We start from the raw sequence: 18,857 nt of genomic DNA on the forward strand, positions 1-18,857 counted from the left end.
TGCTAAATTTTACTCCATTCAATCTCCGGCTCAAAAATTTCCAGAATTGCAAGAAGCTGATTTTACACCTGAAGGTGAGCCTGATTATATCAAGTTGATATTGACATCCAGAGTTTACGATGTTGTCGATGAAGGTGGATCACCACTTACACATGCTGTTAATTTATCACAGAAATGTAATACTAATATATTTTTAAAACGTGAAGATTTATTACCGGTATTTTCATTTAAATTACGTGGAGCGTATAATATGATTGCTCATTTGCATTCCAATTCAAAGACACCATTATCTGGTGTTATTGCATGTTCTGCTGGTAATCATGCGCAAGGTGTTGCTTTTTCTGCTAACAAGTTGAAGATTTCATCTACCATAGTCATGCCAACAGCCACTCCTTCTATTAAATATAAAAACGTTTCCAGATTAGGATCACAAGTTGTATTATATGGTGACGATTTCGATAGTGCAAAGAAAGAATGTGATAGGTTAAGTTCATTAAACGGATTAACAAACATTCCTCCTTTCAACCACCCATATGTCATCGCAGGTCAAGGTACTATAGCCTTAGAAATCACTAGACAATTAAGATTGGATAAGCTCGATGCTTTGTTTATTCCAGTTGGTGGCGGTGGATTGATAGCTGGTATTGGTGTTTATTTGAAAAAGATTGCTCCACATGTCAAGATTATTGGTGTCGAGACTTTTGACGCAGATGCATTGTATCAGTCCTTGCAATCCCATCAGCTGAAAACATTGGATCTGGTCGGAGTATTTGCTGATGGTACTGCTGTCAAAGTCCTTGGAGATGAAACTTGGAAGCTTTGCCATCAATATGTTGATGAGGTAGTTAGAGTTCTGACTGATGAATTATGTGCTGCAATTAAAGATATTTTTGAGGATACTAGACTGATTGTTGAACCATCTGGGGCTTTGTCAGTTGCGGGCTTGAAAAGGTATGTTAGTGATAATTCTGAAATTGACCATAGAAATAAGAATTATGTTCCAATTTTAAGTGGTGCTAATATGAATTTCGATAGATTAAGATTCGTAAGTGAAAGAGCTGTGCTTGGTGAAGGTAAAGAAGTATCCTTAGCCGTCACTATCCCTGAAAGACCTGGTGAGTTTGCCACATTACAAAATATAATCGATCCAAGAGCAATAACAGAGTTTTCTTATAGATTTAATAATAGCGGCAATGCAAACATTTTCGTCAGTTTTAATGTTACGAACAAGGATAAGGAATTAGCTTCAATAGTCGAATCTATGAAGACTAATGATTATGAAGTTATTGATATCTCAGATAACGAGTTGGCAAAGACGCATGGTCGTTATTTAGTTGGTGGAAAATCTTCAAAGACTAATTCAAATAAAATTTCTAAAGAGAGGTTATTCAGATTCGAATTCCCAGAAAGACCAGGTGCTTTAACAAAATTCTTGCAGACTTTGAAATATGATTGGGATATAACCTTGTTTCACTACAGAAATCATGGCCACGATGTTGGAAAGATTTTATGTGGTTTTGTGCTTCCAGAAGGAACAAGTGACGAGGACTTTCAGGATTTCTTGAAAAATATAGGTTATAGCTTTGTTGATGAAACAGACAATGTCGTATATAAAAAATTCTTACAAAGCTAGATATTATGAAAATTTAGTTTGCATGTTGATTCGTCTATTTATAGGTTCGTTAAATATAGATTTTCATTTTCATGAATATTATTATATACAAGGATTTATTTAATAGTGGCACTGTCAGTCAGCACGACGTAAAAAGGCTTGATAAGCTTCCTGATTAATACTAATCTTTCCGGATGCTTTCATTTGCTTCTTACCCTCTTTTTGTCTCAGTAATAACTTCTTCCTTCTGGATATATCAGCAGCATGAAGTTTCTGAGTGACATCTTTTCTCTTAGCTTTAATTGTTTCTCTTGCTACAACTTTATTGTTGACTTTTGCTTGAATTGCCACTTCAAATAATTGGAACTTCAAATATTCTTTAAATCTCGTTACATATTCCTTTCCTCTGCTTAGGACCTGGGACCTATGCATAACTTGGGTTAATGCATCTTGAGGTTCTCCATTTACACATAGCTCCATTTTGACAATATCTGACTTCTTATATCCTGAGTCTTCGTAGTCCAAAGAAGCATACCCCTTTGTACAGCCTTTAAGTTTACCAAAAAAATCTTCCACCAACTGTGCTAATGGAATTTCATATTTCAATAGCACTTGTCCAGTAGTTAAGTATTCCAATTCTTTTTGAATACCTCGATTGTTCTCGCAAAGTGACATTACGGTTCCAATATATTCATCCGGAATAGTCATTATAGCATTAACATACGGTTCCATTAACATTTCAATATTATGATTTCTAAAATCTGCTCCAGGAAATTCATCGGGATTAGTCACAATAGTTTCTTTTCCATCTTTATAGACTAATTTATATGGGACAGTAGGAGCTGTTAAAATGATTTTTGCACCGTATTCATTTTCTAACCGCTCTTTAAACACAGAAGCATGAAGTGAACCCAAAAAGCCCAATCTCCATCCAAGACCCAACGCATTTGATGTTTCCTTTTCTAATGTAACAGACCTATCATTTAATACCAAATTTTCCATATGGTCATTCATAACTTTAAACTCACCTCCATCTGCTGGAAAAGCACCCACAAAAACCATAGGTTTTGGCTCTTCGAATCCGGGAAGAGGCTCTAATCCTTCATGTTTACCATATTGATAGAAGGTATCACCAATCATAGCTTCTCTCGGATTCCGCATGCCTGGGATAATGTAAGCCACCTGTCCAGCCTTTACACAATCCATTGGCATTTTATCGGGGTACATAATTCCTACTTCCTTTACATCGTATCGTTTTTCTGAATGAGCAGAAAGTAATTTCATTCCCTTTCTCACTACACCGTCAACAACATGAATCAACATAACAACCCCAACATAAGGGTCATGCCATGAATCAACCAATAACGCCTTCAAAGGTTTATCAACATCACCGCTAGGTGCTGGTATATTTTGAATAATTGATGGTATTATATTTTCAATATTGAGGCCTGTTTTAGCACTTACTGGAATGCAGTCTTCTCTAGGTAATTCGAACGTAGTCTCAACCTGATCCATTGCTCTCGGAATGTCTGCTGCATCCAAATCAATTTTGTTGATCACTGGAATCAATTTCAAGCCCATACTATAAGCCAAGTAAAAGTTAGCTACTGTTTGTGCTTGAACACCTTGAGATGCATCAATTAATAGAAGAGCCCCTCCACAGGATGCGTAGGATCTGGAAACTTCAGCCCTAAAATCTACATGACCTGGGGTATCAACTAAATGTAATAAATAGTCTTCGTTTGTTTTTGGATCAACATAGAACATAGAACATGTTTGCGCTTTCACCGTAATACCTCTCTCTCTCTCAACATCTAGTTTATCCAAGACCTGCTTATTTGCATCTCCAGGTTGAATAACTCCAGTCAACTCCAATAGCCTGTCCGATAAAGTAGATTTACCATGATCCACATGTGCCACTATACTGAAATTTCTATAATTTGAAATAGGGATTTTCGCTATTCTTTCTTGTACAGATTTAATATGACTCTCTTTATCTAGAGATATCTTTTTGTCTTCGATAGCAGCAGTTTTGTTCATAGACATACAATGCCTTGTAGTCGCTATTGTTCGAACATTGGTAAGTACGGATCTATATGAGCAATGCTTTAGACCTAGAAACCTTATTTGCATGGATATAGTTGATTGTAGCTACCAAATATTTTCGTATGGTGCTTCATACTGGGACTGAAAAATTTAAAGGCTGCGACGTGCAAATTAACAAAATTACTACAAAATATGTTTTGAAAAGAGGGCTTCGTATTTAAAAGATTAAACTACTACTATTTGTTAGCTTCAGCAAAGTCATTGACAAACTTTACTAAGAGTTCAACACTTTCGAGACTAATTGCATTATAAATTGAAGCTCTAATACCACCAACTGATCTGTGTCCCTTCAAACCAGTTAATTTCTTTTCAGCGGCCTCAGATACGAACTTGGCTTCTAAATCAGCATTTGGCAAATTGAAGACTACATTCATTTTTGAGCGAACATTTGGGTTTGTAACTGGCAACCTGTAGAAGTTTGGATATTTTTCCAACGCTTCGTATAATATTTTTGCCTTTTGTTCGTTGATCTTCTGAATAGCAGGGACACCTCCAGATTCCAATAACTTCTTAGCAACTAAATTAATAATATGACAGGTGAAAATAGGAATTGTATTATAAGCCGAATTGTTCTTGACAACGGTTGGATAATGGAAAGCAATCGGGGCCAATGGAATGTTCTTTGAACTCAATTCTTCGTCAGTAGCATGTTCTAACAAAGACTTTTTTATAATATAAATAGTCAAACCAGCAAGACCGATATTTTTTTGTGCTCCGGCCATAATCAAACCATATTTGCTGACATCAATTTCCTTCGATAAAATATTGGATGACATGTCAGAGACTAATTCAACACCTTCTGGTAAATAATCAGTTCCAGGGGTATCATGAAACTCATTACCATTGACAGTTTCATTGTCACAAACGAACAAGTATGCTGTTGATTCTTTGTCAATTGGCTTCCATTCAGAATAAGGAGGTATATCACCATACTTCTTATCTTTGGTATTAACCACGATGTCGGTATCGAAACCTAATCTCTTAGCTTCTTCTGCAGATTTGGCAGACCATGACCCAGTAACAGCATAAGCAGCTTTACCCTTCTTTCCGGTTCTCTTAGTGTAATTTGCCATTAAATTATACACAATTGACGAAAATCCAGTAGTACCACCTCCTTGCATGAAAAATACTTCATGGGTGTCTGGGATATTCATTAATTTGCTTAAGTTTTCCTTCGTCCCATCAATTACACCACCTGCTGGTTTAGAACGGTGAGAAATTTCACCAACACCGATATTCTCGTCTCCGTATGAGATTAAATCATATGCAGCTTCCTGCAAAACAGAAGTTGGTAATAATGCTGGTCCAGCACCAAAATAATGTGGCTCTTCACGGTTTAATGTTCTTTCTTGTGCCATTGCTTTCTGGGTTGATTTAAATAAGAGATAAATTATTTAGAATTCCAATTTGTCAAATATCACCAAGTGCGCGGTATTGAGTCATTCGTGAAAAAATAACTATGTATAGATAAGTGAAATGCTAAGAACGCACAGTTTACTAACATTAATCTAGATATACTGTTGCATTTGAAGATTATACACCTCAAGATGCTCAATTATCAAGAATATCACGGACTTTGACACCACTGATATAATAAATTATCTCGACATCATCGGTATCATCTAATAAGCAATGCAATACACATGCTTCTCTGTGAGTTAAAAGGAAAATCACAGTCTTACAAGTTGCAACAATTTTAGATGCCATCTTCCAATCTCTTAGTCTTACCAATATTTCTTTATCTTCATGAGTATTATCCTCATCAATATCTTGACTGATAACCGATCCTGGATTGTGTAGGTTTGGTAATCGTAACGACTCACCATCAAGATTACTTCTATTAGGTTTTTGAACTTCTAGTTTGTCGTTCCAGCTTATTGTAACTTTGAATTTACCATCCTCTTCCAATACAAAGCCTAAAAATCCTCCATTACGCCTGCTTGATTTGATATTGACCAAATCATTACTCGAAGTTTTCTTAAACTTTTCTAATCTCTTGTAAGTCGATAGAAATTCCTTAGGCAACCTCATCATTAAATCCACTTCTGTCAATTCTGGCTCCTTGAGGAGCATAATGTCATCTGTGTTTTTCAAGATCTTGACTGGTAAACGGAAGGTGTGATTGATCGCGTTAGAATTAATGTTGATATTTGAGTAGAATAGCGCTAAAGAAGCAATTCTCCCATTACTTATATTAATTCCTTGGCCACCTGAAGTATCTTTCTTTTGAAGCCGTATATTTAGCCCGTCACTATTTGCTCTATTGAAGTTATGCAAAGTCAGTAGCAATTGCTCAATATTTATTTCCAACAGAATGGTGTTATCCCGCAAACTTTGGATCTCAATCTGATCGAAGATATTATTGATTTGTAACTTACACCATACTTGTGGCTCTTGCGTTATAGAAGATCCATTTACCAGTATTATTAGTAGCTGAGTAGGGGTGAATCTTAGTATGACAAACTTTCGTATATGACTTATTAGTGAAAGTGTCGTCTTTAAAGCTTCAATATTCTGTGTTCTAAGTTTAAGCTTCATTTCGATTGATTTATTCTAAACGCAATCCATAAAACTCAAAGAATATACTAAATATCAGAAGTACCCGAGACACAAGTATTCGCTTAGAATATGACAAACAACAAGAAGTGTATCATAAAAGTGATATATATCATCATACATCATAATTTTGATTTCACTATGCGATCGCATGTAAGTCTTACAGAAGTTCTTGAAATTTAAAAAATTTTATACTAATGATTATAATATTATTATACAATATGTAAAGTTACAAATACGTTACCTACCTGAAAGAATAGAGAGTAAGTAACTAATTAAGGAAAAGAATATAAATGCATAATTCTTGACACGATATTCGAGACAGATATAAAGAAACGAAATCAAGTCAATTCAGATACGCTTTTCTTAACAATTAAACAAAGCGTGGATTATCCGAAGCCTCTGAAAAGTTTCAGAAACAAATAGATGAAATGGGGATCAAGCAAATCTTATCAAAATTTTCAAATCTAGAATATATCTAATTAAGAAGCCTGTGCCTTCAAGACAATAACAACAGAATCGCCTCTCAAAAACATCTTAGAGACAAACCTTTCTTTAGAAGTGGACTTTATTTTTTTGCCTTTATTATTCTTAACGGATTCTGTCCATAATTCTTTAACATTCTCTAATATCAAATTACAATGTCTATCAAAAGCCTTTACCTTTGCGATAAGCTTATGGTTGTTACGACAAGAAATAACAACAGGGCTTCCATTAGTTACAGCGTTCTGTAATAAAGACATAGGTCCATGTGTAAACTCAAACTCCTCTAACTTTTGAAGTTCAAGTTCAGTTAATTCTGAACGAGGACGATCTATTAATTCACTGTCAATAGTTAGTACTTATTCTCAATATCTTAGAAACATTAAACTAATACAAATACATACGCCATTACCTTGATAATATATATAGAGGTAGAAGATGTGGATATTCCACTATAAACTGATGTCTTGAAGTATTTGATGCTACAAAAAAGTGAGTGTCGCACGCCCGAATAGTAGTATACATGGTATTAGATTATATTATACAAGATATGTACTTCTTTATGTAGTCTTTTCGTATTGACTTAGAGGAGCAGCCAAATCACAACCTCTTTTAATGATGTTTTCAATACGGTCCCTCAAAACTCGAGAGTTACAATCGACGGTGAGATTCAAATAATCAATTTTAGCTTCATTTTTACCAATTACGATACTAGCCCTTTTGCCTTCTTCACCAGCAGCAGTCTTTAAAGAATCACCAAACTGTGCTTTCAATAAAGATGTGATACGGTGAATACGGCTAGATATCTCTGAATTTGCGTGTGCATTCTTTTCAGGTGGAGGTGTTGAATCGATCATAGCATCATCGTTAACTTCCTCTTTTATCTTAGTGTGAGAATGAGAACAACTCTTTGAAGTCAATTTGACAGATGCAGGTGACGAGTCAATAGAATACAATATAGCTATCACACTATCAGCTAAGGAATCAGCCATCAAATTGTCATTAACCCATTCAACATTTATCAATAAACCTCCAGCTCCCTGAGAATTATTCTTTTCAACAGAGATATCAATCATGTCCATGATTACGCATTCCCATGTTTCTTCATCATCTACCAATATACTAATAAAACCAAACATTTGCTCCAAGTGCCATTTCATTAAAGAAATATCAGCATTGATCTTCAAATTAATCTTAGATTTAACAATTGACGTAGACAATTGAGTAAATTCATGCAAATCTTGCAATTGAAGAAGATTCAAATCAAAATCTTTAGAAACAAGGACACCAGATAATGCTTTGCCAGTACTTATTATATTATTATCATTAGCTTTTTCATTTTCCTTTTTATCGGTATCATCTTCTCCACTCTTAGACTCCTTTTCTCCTTTTTCATCAGTATCCGGTTTTGATTCTTTTTCCATGTCACCATCTGATAATTCTTCTATTTTAACATTACCTTCATTAATTTTAGTACTAATTTCTTTCTTCAAGTATGACAACTGCTCTTCAGCTAATGTACCTAAAACCTTCGCCACTTTCAAACCTTTGATACCAATCGTCACTTCATCACAATTTCGAGGATTGAATACCTTAACCTCTTGTTCTGTTCCTTTACGTGAAGAATATTTACTTAACAATGCTGACTTCAACCTACCCATAGGATTACTCTCCCCATGTACCAATATAATTTTCAGAGGATTGACTTTTTCAATGAAATTTGCATTTTGTTGAAAATCCACATGTGCAGCAAATGAAATCTCTTCAATATTTAAACGACGAGGGATGGTCATATCAGAATTCAGCGCAGATTGGATTGTATGAGGCTCAGTTAATAAGTCCTTTGCCATTGTACCCTCCACCGAGTAACCTGTCATGATGACCGCGTTCTTAGGATCAGGTGCCCATCTTTCTAAAAGATCTCTAGAAACACCATTCTGCAACATACCTGGAGACGCTACAACAACACAAGGTCCAAAATCCTGAAACTTATCTAAATTTTTTATGTTCTTAATGAATTTAAATTGGAAGGGATTTTGTTTCTTACTTGAATTGGTTGCTGATGTTGTAAGACGAATACTATCATTCATGATATTCGTGTAAGTCTGATATACAGCCATACATTTTCTCGCTAAAGAAGAGGCGTAATATATATTTATGTTTTGTAAATCTTCATTAAGAGACCAATATTCTTCAAGAATCAAAAGTAATTCTTGTGCCCTTCCCAATGCAAATACAGGCATTAGGATTCTACCCCCTTTTAAAATGGTGGAATGAATAATATTTGTCATTCTATTTTCTTTTTCCAATCTAGGTTCATGTGTAGCTGTTCCAAAGGTAGATTCGGTAATCAAGATATCTGGTTTCATAGGTGGCACTTCTGCAACCTGCAAATGCCTATCTTCTTCACTAGAATAGTCACCTGTAAACAATACTTTTAAACCACCAATTTCAATGAAGTACATACATGCACCCAATACATGACCAGCATGGTAAGCTGTGAATCTTATACCATCAAGTTCTATCGTAGAGTGGTAGTCAATGGTTTCAATTCTATCAAAGGACCTCATCAAATCATCATCTGTGTATAAATTACTTGATCCAGTATTTGCATTAGGATCTGAGTTGTTAAGTCTTGCATCACTACCTCCTCCAATCGAAGTGACTTTCACGAAATCTGATAATAACCAACGATAAATAGCCTTAGTCGCATGTGTCATAAACACTCTTCCGCTAAAATTTGTATGTTGCATAACATATGGTAATGATGCAGCATGATCTAAGTGGAAATGACTAACTAACAAAATGTCAACCTTTGATAAGTCATACTCGTCATAGAACGGCAAAGAACTCAACCCTTGTAGACCAGGATGAACACCAGCATCTAACATGATGACTTTGTTTTTATATTCAATTATGTGACAAGACCTTCCTACTTCATTACAGCCTCCAAGACCGAAAAACTTAAAATCATCGGTACCATCAGATGGTTGACTGTCCACGGTCATGTTCGATTTATTAGATTTATTGTTTGAAGTATATCAACATAGATAAAACTACTTCAAAAAATCTCGCTTTAATTTTTTGGTGGAAGATTTCGCATATACAGGCTATGATATTTACAAATATAATAAGATTAACTAAATTAAATATTATTAAATACTATACACAATCGCTCTATACTGAAGCTCTAAACTAACATGAGGAAATCAAAGCATAATTCGTCACCAACTGAAATAAATTAGCCCTATTTGATGACTAGCATTACAGTAATTAGACACCGCAACGCAAAACGTTTTGACGTTGATGCCTAAACCTTATAACTTCGTGCCTTTCCAATATATAAAGAGCCTTATCCAAAGCCCCAGCGCTAGCTTTACCACTGTCTACTATTTCCCTTCTCAAAGTTTTGTAAGCTGTAGACCATCCAATTGGTAACCTTCTTCTAAGTTCCTGTTCAACTTTATTAATTTCTTTACTCATTTCTCCGGTTGTGATCAAGCCACCACTAGACACACCTTGGTCTACAGCATCCATAGTAGAAGCAGTGAATAACCTAATGGCTTCCTCGACGTGTTCTTCAGAAGCAACTGGGGATAATCTCAATTTGGCTAATGATTCTGTAATACGGATGATGGCTTCTAATTGACGAATCGTAATAGGAATAGAAGATTTTTCGTTCATCTCAACTTCATTTATTTGCAATCTACGTCTGATGGAGACGAAATGTGACGATAATCTTTCTGAAGCTTCTGGACTTAAACGTGGAGCACATTTCAATTTTACGTATTGAATATATCTCTTCATAACATCAATAGGAATTTCCCCTTCTTGGTTTTGATCCTGGTTGTTATTAGCATTACCTGTATGAACATTCATAACATGTTGTGCAATTGACATATCTCTGGCTTCGTTATGGTCATCCTTGACAATAAAAATCATATCAAATCTAGACAAAATTGTGGTTTGAAAGTCAATATTTTCACCTGGACTCTTCAAGTCATCATACCTCCCATAGATTGGATTAGCTGCCGCTAAAACAGACGTTCTAGAATTTAAAATTGTAGTTATACCAGCTTTCGCAATGGAAATAGTTTGCTGTTCCATAGCTTCATGGATTGCTACTCTGTCTTCATCACGCATTTTATCGAATTCATCAATACAGACGACACCACCGTCAGCTAAAACCATAGCACCACCTTCTAAATAGAAATCTCTCGTAACCTGATCTCTTTGAACTGAAGCTGTTAAACCGGCAGCCGAAGAACCCTTACCAGAAGTATAGACGGATATAGGAGAAATTTTTTCAACGAATTTCAATAATTGTGATTTAGCAGTACCTGGATCACCAAGTAATAAGACATTAATATCACCTCTTAATCTCATTCCATCAGGTAAAATCTTTTTAGAACCACCCATCAATAAACAAGTGATAGCCTTCTTGATGTCTTGATTACCATAAATTGATGGAGCAATAGAATTAGAGAAAACCTCGTACAAGTTGGGCAATCTGGATATTTTCAAGAATTCTTCTTCTTCCTCTTCCGTGAAGGTTAATCCCTGTCCACTAATACTATTGTCGACGTCAGTTTGAATCCCTAAAATTTTCAAATATGGGTTACGAATGGCAACAGTGTTTACATTACTACTGCTCTTTTGCTTTGCCTGGTAAATGGAATATATACCCACTATCGTTACTCTTGTACCAGGCACCACTTGGTTAGTCATGTACCTGTCCGCTTGTAAAATAATGTGCCTAGGCATTTCACCAACTGGAACCATATCTGGGGATTCTTGCAACTTCAAAACCTGCTGATCGATAAACGTAGATTTGTCATGAACGATAGTGTAAGGGTCGGATGGACATTTGTCCTGAGTCGAAGCATCATCAAAATTATGGGTTCCCTGACATCTATTTGGCAAGTTCAACAGCCCAAATCCGGAAGAAATCTTAAGTCTCATTGTGTGCTTACAGTTACGACACAACAACTGCACCTGAGTAGCTCTAGAGCTCAATACAGATGATGAAATAATAATTCCGCTAACCCTCACTATTTTCGAAATGTGTTCTGAGTCTAAGTCTCTAATAGATGTCTTACTGGCATTGGAAAATAATATCAACTGACAATTAGGAAAATCTGTTGGCACCTCTTCGTTCGACAAGTAAGCTATTCTCTTCCCAATGTCGGTGATGGCATTTTCAAACAACGGAATCATCTCTGCCGGGTCATCCGTCAATTTCTTATTCAATTCCTCATTGAACCCAATTAAATGTTCGGAATTAACCTTGAGAAAATAATTCTTAATCAACAAATTTTCTCTTAATTGGTCTCTGTAGATGAATTGAGTGTTCAACCTGAATTCAAGAATGAATGAACGAAATGCTTTGGTAATCTCATTAAAAGAGTTATCTTCCGGCTCTTCACCCGGCAAAACTTGAGCACCATATACTTCTGGTCTTTCGTAAGACATATTTGTTGTTATATCTCTTTTATTCTGTGTTTTGGAACCTTTACAGGAAGAAAAACTGATGAGACGTGTTGGTATAAATAATTTATATCGATGTACCATTAATTATCCCAATTGGGTAAAGTACGCGTGGATGCCTAAACTGCAAACCTTCATCAACTCGTAGAGCGCAGAAAATCTCCTAACCTGTAATATGTCTATTATACTAGTGAACCAGCTTGTTGGCCATTATAGGTGAAGCCATAGTATAATGATTTTACCTTTGAAGATGATCATTCTAAGGAAGCCATTGTTTGTGGCCCCTTTTAGATGTTTCTTGAGTACATCATGTGTTAATTATGCGATACCAAAGAAAAATAAAATGCCTCCAAGACCAAAATGGCTTATTGTGGAAGAAGAAATAGATGAAGCGTTTTTAAAAGGAGGGAGGGGTCCCGGAGGACAGAAAATTAATAAAAGTAATAGCAAGGTCCAGCTTACACACAAACCTACAGGGTTGGTGGTGACATGCCAGTATTCCAGATCACAAGAGCAAAACCGGAAGCGAGCTAGAGAAATATTGGCATTGAAGCTTGAAGAGTTACAAAACCCAGAAGGTTGTCGTACGGCAGTTGTGAATGAAAGGAAGACAAAAACAAAACAAAGCAAAACGAAGAAGGCGAACAAAAAGTACAAAGTGCTAGATGAAGAGAGGGCAAAGACAAAGGAGGAGGAAGAGCGCGAATTATTGTCGAATTATATAGATATTGATGCTGAGTTTGATAGCCATGTCAGGTCTACGTTGAATTCGAACGGAACAGGTGAAAAGGGACCCGTATAAAGAAAGTGATGCAGTATCTATTGCCATTGCTTCTAGGATCCAGAGAACGTGTACCTACCAACATGGTGATATAGATCCAGAATGTTTGCAACCATATAGTTATCTGGCGTTTATTTACTCGTAACAGAGCCATGGCGACCAATAGTGTTGTAATTGGGTCTATAATTGGAGCGGTGATTGGGACATGCTTTCTATTAATAATTCTGATGATCTTGTACTGCTATTGGTGTTGCGTAGTTTATGTTAACTCCCCACAAGATGAGTATAATGTATCCGAACTTCATTTTCGTGACAAGCAGAAAACGGGCCATGCTTTGAGGAATATGCTTAGTGGGATATCGTGGATATTCTGTGGACTGAAAAGAAGAGATCTAGAAGACCAAATAGATATAGACAAACCACCTAGTTCAGTGACGAATTGCGAAACGAATTTGAATTCAAATTCAACATCTTCAAGACTAGCACTCAAGAGTTATACGCTTCCCTCTGCAGATGAAGATATACCGCAAGTATGCATGGGAAACGTAAAAGATGTAAACATTATCCCGTGCTTGAATAAAGACGATGCGACTAGTTATTCACTGGTGTACAAGGATGCGATTGATAGATTTGATTTGTCAGATGGACTTGTTGGTACTGATGTCGACCAAAAGAGTTCGCTGAAGGCTAAACGGCTCTCAGACATACGGAGAATGTCATCATTGACATATCGAATGGATGATACTGAGCCAAATAACTATGTGACCACTGTTTCGAAGCCATCAGAAAGTGAACGGTCCTATATTTCGGACCAGTACGATAGTTTCACTCGCACTTTGATGTTGCAAAACTTAATTGGCAATTCGATTAATACCACCAAGAAGAATGTTATCAAGGAGCTTTATGATCCATATCTGGAAAACTTGATATCTGTTGGGGGGATAGTTGTTGTTGTTAAACTGTTCAATGGTGTAAACGATTTTGAATTTGATGCGTTAGAAATAGGCGACCTTTTGCGAATTGTCAGATTTTATGTGAAGGGAGATATTGATATAAATAAGTCCAAAATAAGACATGATGATGAGTCGATAGACATCGCAGAATTTCAAAATGATTCATCAAATGAAGCAACAATCAGAGATGGAATATGTGTTGGTAGATCTGATCCTAATTATGATAGTGTGTATTGTACTGGGATTTTGCTTAATACGTACTTAGAGTATAACAAACAGACCTGTGATTTATCTTTAAGACTAAAGAAAGGTCCTGAAGTTAATGAATACGAACTCCTCAAAGATTTCCCGCTTAATATTGTTTCTCTAGAAACAACAGTTTTGAAAAAGGTATCTGAATCATCAGTTGCTAAAGATAAATTGGAAAATCACTTTTGTTAGTAAGATTAAATTAGCATCATCATTTATTCTACTTCTAATTATACAAATAATACACATATTAATTATCATTAGCGTGTTGGTAGTTTTTCCAATTTTCCAAAGTCTTGATAGCATCCTGCCAATTTCTTGTAACTATTTCTAACTCTGTCTTTAGTTCATCAATTTTCTTGGATGAAAATCCATTTTCGTTAACATTAATTTGGGAATTGTTTGAATCAACTAATTCAACAAGATTTGACACATAATGATAATTTTTATACACGTTGTTTAATAGTGGTTTGGTAATATATTCGAAAGATTCAATTTCGTCTAATGAATCCTTGGAGCTTATGTTTGCTGAATCACCAGTAAACTCATTAAGATCAATTAAATCAGACGGATTGGGTAAGTTGTGGACATCTAAATGTTTGTGATTTATGTTTGATAATTGTATGTTCAAGCTTTGATAGTAATTATTTACCAATTTAATAAATCTCGAAAATTTATGATTCTCTGAAATCAAATTTTCAATTAATTGGGTTAAATCTATAACAATTTGTTCATATTGTTCATTTAAGATAGGCAGCAAAGAAGTATTTGAATGCGTATTTGGATTGGTGTTATCTATTATTGGATTATGATTGTAGATTACGTTTGAATTAATGTCTTGGTCAAAGCTTGTTGTATTATTGTTTCGAGACGAATCAATGGATAATGGAATTCCAAATGCCGTTGTAGTAGATAAATTCTTCTTTTCTAATAATTGATTTTTCAACTGGTCTATTTCGATGTTCTTCTTCTTTAGTTCTATGTGATACTTTGTTTTGATATCTGTACACCAATTTTTTAACTTATTCAAGTCTTGGGACTGTAATTTATTTATATGCGTTAAATCATGTACCCGTTTAGACAATTGTAACTGGTCAATTTGAACGAATCTATTTAATCTTGACTCAGAATGTTCAACCTGATGCTCTAAAGATTCTACCTTTTTCTGTAAATCTCTTATTGTGGAGTCTTTCTTACTTATAACTTTATTAAATGACTTATTTTGGGCTTTATTTCTTTCAATCGACTGAAGCAAAGAATAGATAATATTAATTATGTTTTTGTCATTATTATATATTGCTTCTGTTACCTTCAATTCATCTAATTTTGTTGGTTCTTCATCTCTATTATTCTCAATTTGGTCTTGTACTAGATCTTTCCAGTTTATGGAATTGAAATTAAGCTTCTCTGTAATATACCCTTTCGATATAAGTGTGGAATTTATTAAGTCAGATGCATTGAAAATAGCCTCTGTATCGAGATAAGGAGGATCAGATGCCATTTCATTCACTATCCTATTTGTTCTTGTAGATGGTAATGTTTATAGAGATCAAAATGTAAACAATAAATTTATTGCGAGAGTAATATTGATTGATTATCCTCCACAATATTTTTACCACTATCCACTTTTGACTAAGTAATTGATATGCGGTCAGCTAGTACAATATCCTATTAGTCCAAATGATACCTGTAGTCTCAATATTAAGAGGCAACTGTAAGCAGAGAACCAGTGATGCATACGCTTTTATAGTTGTGGTTCTTAATATGGCAATATGTGATTTTACATAGATTGAACCACCGCTTATCTCTATATCGACCTAAGAAATATTCTAAACTATAGTGAAAAATTGTCCTAAGTAAGGAAATAAGGATGTAATTTATGATATTTGGACGATTACTTCTTTATGGTATGCTATTCATGTGCCACTGGTGTATAAAACAAATGTAGTATGTCATTATAACGACGGCCCAATTGGTCTGTAACGTCCATGATGAAGAGTAGTGATGTATATTCCATTGTATGATGGATCAAATTGTGTTCATTACAATTTTTCAATCAAAAAAATCTTATATATACTACACTGATTAAATTCTATTTTATTTTATTTGCAAACTTCGTATACAGTTATATAAACTAATGAAAGTAATGAAAATGTCAAATAAACAATACTTAATTTTTCAATTCATAATATAGGTGTATTTAGTATAGTTTAATGGTGGTGTTCTTCTTCTTCTTCAAAGACAAACCAGTCTTCTTCAGCTGCTGCGTCAGTAGCGACAGACGATGGTTCAGCAGTTGCAGTTTCGACGTCAGATGATTCGTATTGACTTAAAGCATCTGCAGAAATTTCAGATTCTGGAACAGATGGCTTGGTTGGTAATTGAAATGTTTTAACTGAGCTTTCAACGTCTTTGCTAGAAAATGGGGTTGGTTTGAATGCTTTGATTTGTTGGATGTATAAATCAGAAACTAAGTTGCTTCTTTGTGGACTAATAGAAAAAAGTCTTCTGGCACTTAAGCTACGCTGAATAATATTGTTAGTAAATTTATCCTCTCTTGGGAATTAATGATAATTGATGATGTTTGCTGTCATTTTCGTGTCCCCAAAAACCATCAATACACTTGTATTCTCAATGCTAATACATACAACTGATTGTCTAAACATTATAAATTCCTTGTTATGTATTAATTAACGTTTCAAGCCTTAAGTTCTATTTATCCTAAGTATATTCAATTCTTTTACCGAGTATCGGTGGAGTCGTGTACTTTGGAAATTTATACAAACACAATTTTTTATTGGTTGAGCTTTGGTCATATGACCTACATACTATACTAATATGAAAAGCATCATTTTTAGTGTACCGATAGAAGTAGTTGCAACTTGAAGGGAAATATAAGAACAAGAATGCCAAAGTATTACTGTGACTATTGTAAGTCATACTTGACTCATGATACCATGAGTGTGAGGAAATCGCATCTAATGGGGAAGAATCATATCAGATACTACTGTAATTACTATGAGATGAAGGCAAAGGAAACAGGAATATGGGACCCATTAGATTCTATGTACGAGATAAATTTGAGTTATTTGAATAGGGGAGCACCCGGGTCGTCAAATGAAGGAAATAAGAACGGTCTGAAAGGAGAATTTAGCTTACCACCCCCACCGAGCTTGACAAATTATCCAAACCCTCCACCTTCAGTATTTCGTAATACAGAGGAGTACCAGCAGTCGATAGCAGAGCATAAGCAAAACCAGGAAACATATTAGGAGACGAATAGGGCTGTATGGTGAATCATGAGTGTGCACCAATAATCGTTGGAAAAACCATAGAAATGGGAATATCACACCTTGATTAGTAGTTTTCAGCAGCACATAGCTAAGCAATCAATTTTGAGGCTCTTTGATGGCCATCCTTGTGGAAATTGAATGTCTGCGTATCACATTTGTATATTAGATGTTGCTCATAGCAACAAGAGACGCATCGGAAGGTTATTTGATAGTAAGTCGGTAGGTTAATAGAATACATATATAATAAATATAATAGCATTGAACAGAGAAACATAAGGACTCATATACCTTTGAATTACATTAGCAACCAACTTACATATCTCATATTTCAAACTAAATTAAACTTTATGTATTACATGAATAATGTAACCTATATAGAATTAGCAGACAAAACTTAAATGGTTTATCAAGCAATTAGTAGAATATCTACAAATCAGCATCATCTTCATCAGGTAATGGCAAGGCAGTGGCTTGTTCCATTTCTTGTTGATATCTTTGCATTAAGTCAGCATCAACTTGGACTTCTGGTGGAGCCAAAGCTGGGGAAGCAACGAATTCTAATTGAGGGTTACCAACCAACTTTCTGGCCAACCATAAGAATGGCTTTTCGAAGTTATAGTTGGATTTGGCAGAGATATCGTAGTATTGCAAGTTCTTCTTTCTGTGGAAAGTAATGGTCTTGGCCTTGACCTTACGTTCCTTAACATCAACCTTATTACCACATAAGACAATTGGGATGTTTTCACACACTCTGACCAAATCTCTGTGCCAGTTTGGAACATTCTTGTAAGTGATTCTTGATGTCACATCGAACATAATGATCCCACATTGACCGTTGATGTAGTATCCATCTCTCAATCCCCCGAACTTTTCTTGACCAGCAGTATCCCACACATCGAACTTCAATTCCCCGAAGTTGGTGTGGAATCCTAATGGATGGACTTCGACACCTAAAGTAGCAATGTATTTCTTTTCGAATTCACCCGTTAAATGTCTCTTGACGAATGTGGTCTTACCGGTACCACCATCTCCGACTAAAACTAACTTGAAAGTTGGAACTTCTTGAGCCATGATTGATTGATTGATTAATTAATTATCTAGACGATTAATAATTTATCTGGGAAGAAAAGGCTTTTACTTGCCATGTATCGACTTCTCATTCCTTGTGTTTTTGGATCAGTAAGGAAATCATCGAAAATTTTTGAAATTCCTTGCTTATGTCAGCAGACCCATTGAGAAGTTATTGATTACTTAAAGAAGTAATAAGTTCCATTTTACAGATATACTGCTGAAATGTCGAATTTACAAACCATGTCGCGATGTCGTCCTCTGACCCG

General features: G+C 35.3%; 13 protein-coding genes across 13 annotated transcripts; 4 read left to right on the forward strand and 9 right to left on the reverse strand.

Annotated features, from left to right (window-relative positions):
* Positions 1-250: 250 nt before the first annotated feature.
* ILV1 (threonine ammonia-lyase) lies at positions 251-1,633 on the forward strand (the record flags this gene model as incomplete). Its single annotated transcript, XM_015610418.1, has 1 exon — positions 251-1,633. One exon carries the CDS (start codon positions 251-253, stop codon positions 1,631-1,633), a length of 1,383 nt encoding a protein of 460 aa, XP_015468703.1.
* Positions 1,634-1,747: 114 nt separating this feature from the next.
* On the reverse strand, positions 1,748-3,658 carry AC631_01589 (GTPase; the record flags this gene model as incomplete). Its single annotated transcript, XM_015610419.1, has 1 exon — positions 1,748-3,658. The coding sequence occupies one exon, from the start codon at positions 3,656-3,658 to the stop codon at positions 1,748-1,750; it is 1,911 nt and encodes a 636-aa protein (XP_015468704.1).
* A 236-nt stretch (positions 3,659-3,894) lies between these two features.
* On the reverse strand, positions 3,895-5,076 carry SER1 (O-phospho-L-serine:2-oxoglutarate transaminase; the record flags this gene model as incomplete). Its single annotated transcript, XM_015610420.1, has 1 exon — positions 3,895-5,076. The coding sequence occupies one exon, from the start codon at positions 5,074-5,076 to the stop codon at positions 3,895-3,897; it is 1,182 nt and encodes a 393-aa protein (XP_015468705.1).
* Positions 5,077-5,269: 193 nt separating this feature from the next.
* Positions 5,270-6,256, reverse strand: MEC3 (Mec3p; the record flags this gene model as incomplete). Its single annotated transcript, XM_015610421.1, has 1 exon — positions 5,270-6,256. The coding sequence occupies one exon, from the start codon at positions 6,254-6,256 to the stop codon at positions 5,270-5,272; it is 987 nt and encodes a 328-aa protein (XP_015468706.1).
* A 500-nt stretch (positions 6,257-6,756) lies between these two features.
* Positions 6,757-7,166, reverse strand: SMD2 (mRNA splicing protein; the record flags this gene model as incomplete). Its single annotated transcript, XM_015610422.1, has 2 exons — positions 6,757-7,099; positions 7,162-7,166. 2 exons carry the CDS (start codon positions 7,164-7,166, stop codon positions 6,757-6,759), a joined length of 348 nt encoding a protein of 115 aa, XP_015468707.1.
* A 151-nt stretch (positions 7,167-7,317) lies between these two features.
* Positions 7,318-9,765, reverse strand: AC631_01593 (cleavage polyadenylation factor subunit; the record flags this gene model as incomplete). The annotated part of the gene is made up of 1 exon (XM_015610423.1): positions 7,318-9,765. One exon carries the CDS (start codon positions 9,763-9,765, stop codon positions 7,318-7,320), a length of 2,448 nt encoding a protein of 815 aa, XP_015468708.1.
* Positions 9,766-10,030: 265 nt separating this feature from the next.
* CDC46 (MCM DNA helicase complex subunit) lies at positions 10,031-12,229 on the reverse strand (the record flags this gene model as incomplete). Its single annotated transcript, XM_015610424.1, has 1 exon — positions 10,031-12,229. One exon carries the CDS (start codon positions 12,227-12,229, stop codon positions 10,031-10,033), a length of 2,199 nt encoding a protein of 732 aa, XP_015468709.1.
* A 358-nt stretch (positions 12,230-12,587) lies between these two features.
* On the forward strand, positions 12,588-13,046 carry AC631_01595 (uncharacterized protein; the record flags this gene model as incomplete). The annotated part of the gene is made up of 1 exon (XM_015610425.1): positions 12,588-13,046. One exon carries the CDS (start codon positions 12,588-12,590, stop codon positions 13,044-13,046), a length of 459 nt encoding a protein of 152 aa, XP_015468710.1.
* A 323-nt stretch (positions 13,047-13,369) lies between these two features.
* AC631_01596 (uncharacterized protein) lies at positions 13,370-14,419 on the forward strand (the record flags this gene model as incomplete). Its single annotated transcript, XM_015610426.1, has 1 exon — positions 13,370-14,419. The coding sequence occupies one exon, from the start codon at positions 13,370-13,372 to the stop codon at positions 14,417-14,419; it is 1,050 nt and encodes a 349-aa protein (XP_015468711.1).
* A 58-nt stretch (positions 14,420-14,477) lies between these two features.
* Positions 14,478-15,728, reverse strand: AC631_01597 (uncharacterized protein; the record flags this gene model as incomplete). The annotated part of the gene is made up of 1 exon (XM_015610427.1): positions 14,478-15,728. The coding sequence occupies one exon, from the start codon at positions 15,726-15,728 to the stop codon at positions 14,478-14,480; it is 1,251 nt and encodes a 416-aa protein (XP_015468712.1).
* A 709-nt stretch (positions 15,729-16,437) lies between these two features.
* ATP14 (F1F0 ATP synthase subunit h) lies at positions 16,438-16,893 on the reverse strand (the record flags this gene model as incomplete). The annotated part of the gene is made up of 2 exons (XM_015610428.1): positions 16,438-16,752; positions 16,876-16,893. 2 exons carry the CDS (start codon positions 16,891-16,893, stop codon positions 16,438-16,440), a joined length of 333 nt encoding a protein of 110 aa, XP_015468713.1.
* Positions 16,894-17,133: 240 nt separating this feature from the next.
* Positions 17,134-17,499, forward strand: AC631_01599 (uncharacterized protein; the record flags this gene model as incomplete). The annotated part of the gene is made up of 1 exon (XM_015610429.1): positions 17,134-17,499. One exon carries the CDS (start codon positions 17,134-17,136, stop codon positions 17,497-17,499), a length of 366 nt encoding a protein of 121 aa, XP_015468714.1.
* Positions 17,500-17,946: 447 nt separating this feature from the next.
* On the reverse strand, positions 17,947-18,591 carry GSP1 (Ran GTPase; the record flags this gene model as incomplete). Its single annotated transcript, XM_015610430.1, has 1 exon — positions 17,947-18,591. One exon carries the CDS (start codon positions 18,589-18,591, stop codon positions 17,947-17,949), a length of 645 nt encoding a protein of 214 aa, XP_015468715.1.
* Positions 18,592-18,857: the final 266 nt, after the last annotated feature.

The sequence above is a fragment of the Debaryomyces fabryi genome, assembly GCF_001447935.2.
Source record: "Debaryomyces fabryi strain CBS 789 chromosome Unknown contig00023, whole genome shotgun sequence".
Classification (NCBI taxonomy): Eukaryota; Fungi; Ascomycota; class Pichiomycetes; order Serinales; family Debaryomycetaceae; genus Debaryomyces; species Debaryomyces fabryi.